Consider the following 7,082-nt stretch of genomic DNA (forward strand, 5'->3'; position numbering starts at 1 on the left):
ATCTCTCAGCAATAATCACAGAAACTTTTGGACTTCAATTCAACTTCTAAACACAATTCACCGTCTTTTATAGTTCTTCGATGAGCCTAACAACAAATATAACATGCATGAAGTGCTCCAAATCATAAATCATGATGTCCTACTTACCCTACTCCTACTCATCATGTGAGATGGTGATTTTGGTGTCTCGATTGCTTCCTGGCCTCCCACATACTCTCAAGCTATCTTCTCACCGCATCTACCACTCCAGCTCCTACTCTCCACTCCACAACCTAACTCCTATCTAACACTACCTAAGACGGACGATCTAGGCCAACCATATGCTCCCTAGACTCCTCCTAAGACCTAGAGAGTCCACCACCCTCTGATCCTATCTAAATGTAAAATAGGACTCTGGCCAGCCAGAGAATCCCTATCCTCAAGGATTAGTCTCGGTCACCTACCTAGGGTTTTCGTCCCCGGCAGCGGCGCCAATGTTGGCGGATACGCCGCGACGAACGTCAGCACAGCGAGAACTCACCTAACAAGAATTGTCAGCTAAGGACGAAGCTCGATCCGCAGGCGTGTAGAAGCAAGCATAGGGTGTCGACCTACACTCGACCAACTATTGACTACTTCTTACAGAGGTCTCTACCCAATGTCTAAGTTACAGCCTACTATTGTGCACATGAGGAGATTTCCTACAACGCTTCCTTGAGCCAAATATCAATTAGACGTTCTCGAAACGCTACGAAACTTGAAGGATATCCTACTAACACCAATAGGCCACACTCTCTAAGGTCCGTGGCCCAAAACCCTACCCAAAAACACCCGGTGCAGAATCACGTAGGATGTTTGACAGGTTTTTGCAAGTCAATGTTTCTAAAACCTAAGGTGCCTAATGTGTAGCTCTACTCAATATGAACGTGTGGATATGATGAAATGCGAAAATAGACACCGTTTGCTTACTAAATCCCTAGAAATAGCTCGCAGGTCAATCTCGCGAAGCCGGGTCGTACACGCACAATGTGGGTATTGGCGTGTAGCTCTCTCCATGGGCAACACGCGGCACTTCTCCGTACTCGATTCCGACCACCAGTGTGCGCGTAGTGTCAAGATAAGCTCTCACTCTCTCTCATACACAGAATACGCTTCTCACAGACACTTCATAGAATGAACAAGGGTTTTTTCATTAAGGGTAAAATTTGGTATTTATACCTTCCAAATACAAATCCTCATGTTCCAAAGTGAAATCCTACTCAGTCTAATGGCAAAAAATAATATACAAAATTGGAAACTTCTGCAAGCCCCCAGTATTTACAAGTGAAATTACAGGTTTTCTTAATCAGAGAATGACTACATAGGATTTCCTTCTTTTCTCATTTTGTCAGTCTTCAGTTGAGTGTGACCGCCAGTCTTCAGCTAACACACTCCATGAGATGACATCCCCGACAAGCAACTCCTCAACTACCTTGTGTGCTTGCTGAGGTAGAGCACATTTGGCATACACGTCAACCAAGGCAATGCCAAGAAAGACATCGTTTTTCAATAGCCCTTGACTAACAATATCATTTGAACTATTTCGCCCATATTAGTGTCTTACGTAATGCCATATGCCTTGAAGATTCAAGATTAAGTGATCGCATTTGGAGAGACAACCTTGCATTGCATATGCTAAAAACAACCCTAAGCTTCCTCGCCTTTTTCGCTCATGTTGGGCATATCCCGCAATCAATGCACTCCATGAGATGACATCCCAAACAGGATCAGCCCCAAATCAGCATTTTTAGCCCAAAAAACAGCCCCATATCATCCATCAAATCAAACCAAAAACATAGTATTTTTAGCTCCTATTCTTGGCCTTTCCCGTGTTGGGCATATCCTACAATCAGTGCACTCCATGAGAAGTCCTCGCATTGCATATGCTAAAAATAGCCCTAAGCTTTTTGGTTTTTCCCGTGTTGGGCATATCCCGCAATCATTGCAATCCATGAGACGACATGCCTGACAAGCAACTCCTCGACCACCTTTTGTGCTTGTTGAGGTAGAGCACATTTGGCATACACGTCGCCCAAGGTGATGCCAAGAAAGATAGAGTAGCACACCAAAACTTCTCTCCATTTGCAAGATCTGCAATCCTTGCATACTTGGAGGTCTTTCCCCTATAGGTAATCTCCATCTTCTTTATCACCTTGGCCCTACCAATTTCATCCATTGCTTAGCCAACTCTTCAATCTTCTGTTCCATCTCATCCTTAAAGAGCAATCATGTCATTATTTGCACAGGGAGTGTAAACCAACTCCTTTTTCCCTGAGATGAGACAACCTGCATTTCTTTCTCCACCCATGCTCTATCTTCAATAGCCAACCCATCCAAGAGAGTAGTCTTGTCTGCCTCTCATAGCCTTCTCAATTGGAACAACATATCTCCAAATGTGGTTGGCACATATGCATAATTGTTCATTCTATAGCATTAAAACAAAAACGAATATCCATAACTCAAAAACAACAATGAAAATTTTCAAGGAGAATAGTAGATGCCCAACATCATTCTTAATTATTCAATCTTGCCAAGGAGAACATTAATTCCCCCTACATAAGTCTTTGCAAACTACAAAAAGTGGCAGACCACATAGCAATGTCTAGACATGTCATTCTCAAACCCTGTATTGCATAATTGTACAATTATATTAAAATAGTGCAATCAACACAACAAAATTTCTTAAAGGAGATTAAGTTAAAGAATACCTTGTCTAATGCATTCCATCCATGCATGTAGACAATTGTTGCCATCTAGGACATGGACCATCTTTCCTTTCAAGTAGGGCCCCCACTCTGTCTCTAAATCAAGGGACCTCTCAAACCTTTCATTAACTGTTTTCCAGCAGTCATCCCAAGAATCTCTCCTTTCTTGAGTGATTGGTGTCTCCTCCCCCTCTAGGTCAATAAGGGAGATAGTAAAGGCCCCCTTGCTCTCAAGATATCCTCCCATCTTAATAAAACTTCTTGTGAGTGATCTTTCGATGGAAGGGATTACTTTCCTAACAGATTCACTAGGCAGTAACCTGCATAGTGGGATCCTAGGGGGTGGTCCAGAAAACACGACTCTGATTCTCTCAAGGAATGCCTATGGTGTAGAGGTCTCAAGGATCTTGCCAAACACCTCTAATTTGTTTCTTCTCCCCCCTGCAAGATTGGACATATTTTGGCCTTCTATCTCCTCATCATCTTGTTGCCCCTCAGTCACCTCATCATCATGTTGCCCCTCCTCCTCGTCATGTTGCCCCTCAGTCACCTCATCATCATGTTGCCCCTCAGTCACCTCGTCATGTTGCTCAACTACCACCTCCTCATTCTGATCATCTTGTTAAGTTCTCTGAGTATCATGTCCCTACTCCTCTCTCTCAATAGCAACTTGATCCACTGCCTTCTCAAGGTTTTCTTGCTCCAAGTCATGAATAATACTATCAACCAGCTCCTCAACACCACCACCATCCTCAACATCTTCAACAACCTTTTGACTTACTTGAGAATACTCTTGAGTACCTGCTCTTGCCATTGACCTATTGAAGTTGGCATGCTTCGATGGTCTACCTCTTCTCTTGTATGTTGCTCCAGAATCCCCTGCACCCTCCACAATTTTCCTTCTCTTAGGCATAATATCTGCCTCACACTTACCATCCTCACAATTCGATCTTGTGAAGTGCATAAACACTTTGAAACAATGAAAATTTCCAATTATATAAAATTTATATGAAAGCCCCTTGAATGACTGAACCGGACACATTGGAAAGGACAACATCAGCTTTCTAATTCACTAGATTATAGTCATTATGGTCAGTTATTGCCATGAACTAAATTATGGGTAGATGAAATCATCACGGCCGGCACATTTATCACTACAAATCTCGCTCCACCTCTATACTACCATTTATCGTTATGGCGAGCTGAAATCATCACGACCGGCACATTTATCACTACAAATTTTGCTCCACCTCTATACTACCATTTATCATTTTTCTCTTCTCCATACTACCGTTCAATCTATCTGTCTTGCAATCGTTCTCTTGCAAACATGTAAATGAATCTCTCTCTCTCTCTCTCTCTCTCTCTCTCTCTCTCTCTCTCTCTCTCTCTCTCTCTCTCTCTCTCTCTCTCTCTTTATGTGTGTACCACGGCCCACTACTGATGCATGCTTCAACAAAGCATTGGTGTCTCCTCTGTGTGTGTGTGTGTGTGTGTGTGTGTGTACCACGACCCACTATTGATGCATGCTTTAACAAAGCATTGGTGTCTCCTCTCTCTCTCTCTCTCTCTCTCTCTCTCTCTCTCTCTCTCTCTCTCTCTCTCTCTCTCTCTCTCTCTCTCTCTCTCTCTTTGTGTGTGTACCACGACCCACTACTAATGCATGCTTCAACAGTGTGCATTGGTGCCTCATGTCTCCACACAAACATCTGCTCAATACACACACTCAATCTCCCATTTCTGTCCCACCTACGCTCAACCCACGGGCTCTCATTTGTTGTCAAATTCACTTTTCTTTGTTTTAGATATTTAAGCATGCTCAGCGTGCTTAAAGATCTGAGAAAGATGGTCTTTAAACCAAAACGTTAAGCTTACCTTGCTGTTTTCTTGGGGCTTATGGGGTGGAAGTATTTGGTCAGTGGCGACTTTTGCAAGAGCCTTCCTTCCTCATGGCATTGCAAAGGATGGAAAACAAGCAAAAAATTTGAACGATAGAGATAAGCAGTGTGATTTTCAATTGTTTATAAACTTTAAATAATTTACACCTAAATTTACAGGGTATGCAGGAAATAATTAAGAAAACTGTACTAACTTTTCTTCAACAATTTCTCCAAATTAACGTTTTTTTTAACACTTCTCAAGATTAACATTTTTTAAACATTTCTCTATATTATGGTTTTCTTAAAAACTCGGATTGACAGTAGCATCTTTGAATGGATTGGCAATAGTGTCTTTGAACACATGACACAAGTACTGCCTGTGAAATTATTAACTTTTACAGAGTTGTTGGTACAGATTGACTTGCCACGTGTTCAATTTACTCAAAATTATTAATTATGGATATGGTGTTGATTTGATTGAAAGTTCTCTTTTTTGCATGGAAGCTAAAATTTTCTTGCACTCTGTGTCCGGACAGTCCATCAACATTCCATTCCTCCGTGGAAAATGCCTCCTTCCCCTCAAGCTCCTGCAAGAGAAGTTGTGTGGTACAACTAGGGTCATTGTGGAGGCTCTTGTTCATGGGGAAGAAGACTTTGAAGTTTTGGCACCTCTTCCCATCTATGTGAGGGTGGGTTGATATGGAGGCATACTTCATCTTGGAGGAATCATTATCTAAAAATTACACTGCAAGACTAGAAGACATCTTTCCGCCCCCTGAGTAATCTCCGATTGGTCCATCACCTGCACCAATGTAAGTGCATGTAAGTCCAAGATCATTCATGAAGGTTTGAATAATTCTTCACGATTTTTTGTTGTTGTTCTCTTGCAGACAAATTGATGATGATAAGGAAAATGAAGATCACGTTGAATTTGATAAGCTAAATGAAGAAACTCTGAATTTTGAGGCAGCAATTTTTGCATTCCATTTTATCCGTACACTCCCTCCCAATGATGTGCTTCACACTATTATGCAAGAGTGTGAATACAAGGGCAAGGTCAAAGATCTACCAAAAAGCTACCAGGAATTCTACATCTATGAAATGATTGAGGGGAAGGCAATGGAGGGTATGGAGCAAAAGTATGAGGGAAATTTGTGGACAAAACCACAAACTCGGACAAGAACTAGTAAATCTTTTGTCCTTAGGAAGAATTTTTGTGGAGGGGTCTTTCAATGTATGAATGAGCAATGCTCATTTAGGAGCAGGACTAATCAAACTAACAAGCAACATTGGAATGGTCAGTTGTCCAAGCTCCCAAAGAATGGCTACCTAGCCATGGGGAGCTATGGAAATTTGGAATGCTTTTTTTGCAAGCATGTTCCCATGTGTGTGAAAGATTGTCCAACAGCAGTAGTCTATTTATGCACCATGGCAAGCACAAACACATCGTCCCTAAGGGAATGTCTAGAGCATCAATTCGGAACATAAAAGCCTTAGTATCTAAGGTAGTGACAATGGACAATAGAGCAAGCCCTAGGAAGGTACAAATGATATTGGCTAGAGAGATGGTGCTCAAGGCCTTCACATATGACAATATTAGAAGTGGGGAGTTTATAAGTGAGAAGGAGGCCCATGAGATGTCCCAAGAATTGCTTACCCTTGTCAACATGAAGCAGTAATTTTTTAGCTTATAAGCACCAAAACACTTGTTTCCTTGAAAAATTGGTTCACCCATGATTATGTATGTTTTAGGGTAAAGCAAATGGTGATGCACTGTAGAAGGACCACTCGACCAATGGGTAATGGAAATGGTGCAATTCTTGAACTAAAGAGAAAGTGACACTTTCAATTCTTCCACGGCTCTCGATTTCCATTGCAAGCATCAATATCACAAGAGCGGTCCTTCATATTCAAGATGTCTACTACCGGCCCAGGTTCAGGAGTAGATGTGGTCAGAAGGATGGATAAAGATGGACATGGAGACCTCCGACTATCATGGGTTTGTTTTGACCATGTCCATCAAACAGAAGGAGGTTGGCACACAATGGAAGCACATGTTTATGATCACATGTAAGTAACAAATAAGTATAAGGATATAAATAAGTGGATGTGGATACTAATTATGTAAACTATTGTATACCTTGGCTCATGGCTTTGTAATGTTATTAGAATTGGAGAGCTTCTAACAATTGCAACATGTGAGTTTAGAGAAGAGGACGAGGAAGCACAATAATGTTTTGGGAATCTATGAACCAGGTTATGATTGAGCACATAGGTAGACCAGCCAATTTCCAAGGATTCATGTCAGATGAGGCAGGAGCAAATTGGAATGCAGTGAGATATGTGTTTGGGGACAAGAAGGAAATGGTGGGTAGGGAAAGGTCTTGTCTTTGGCACTGGGAGGATAATTTGAGGGTGCACACACAGAGGTATATCCACTCCCAATATCAATCAAAGCATAAAGAGATCTGTGAGAAGT

General features: G+C 41.7%; 1 protein-coding gene across 1 annotated transcript; it reads right to left on the reverse strand.

Moving 5' to 3' along the window:
- Positions 1-3,105: 3,105 nt before the first annotated feature.
- LOC147438262 (uncharacterized) lies at positions 3,106-3,687 on the reverse strand. Its single transcript, XM_086486125.1, has 2 exons — positions 3,403-3,687; positions 3,106-3,333 (listed from the first exon to the last, which is right to left on the reverse strand). Exons 1-2 carry the CDS (start codon positions 3,685-3,687, stop codon positions 3,106-3,108), a joined length of 513 nt encoding a protein of 170 aa, XP_086342251.1.
- Between the last annotated feature and the right edge of the window lie 3,395 nt (positions 3,688-7,082).

Source organism: Adiantum capillus-veneris, chromosome 17 (assembly GCF_014529385.1).
Source record: "Adiantum capillus-veneris isolate H3 chromosome 17, ASM1452938v2, whole genome shotgun sequence".
In the NCBI taxonomy this organism is placed as follows: domain Eukaryota; kingdom Viridiplantae; phylum Streptophyta; class Polypodiopsida; order Polypodiales; family Pteridaceae; genus Adiantum; species Adiantum capillus-veneris.

Bases quoted from the DNA above. Each gene is read 5' to 3' on its own strand.
- LOC147438262 (XM_086486125.1), bottom strand. From the start codon at position 3,687: ATGCACTTCACAAGATCGAATTGTGAGGATGGTAAGTGTGAGGCAGAT. The intron at 3,334-3,402 runs GTGGATCAAGTT...CAAGATGATCAG, and splicing joins AAGAAAACCTTGAGAAGGCA to AATGAGGAGGTGGTAGTTGA.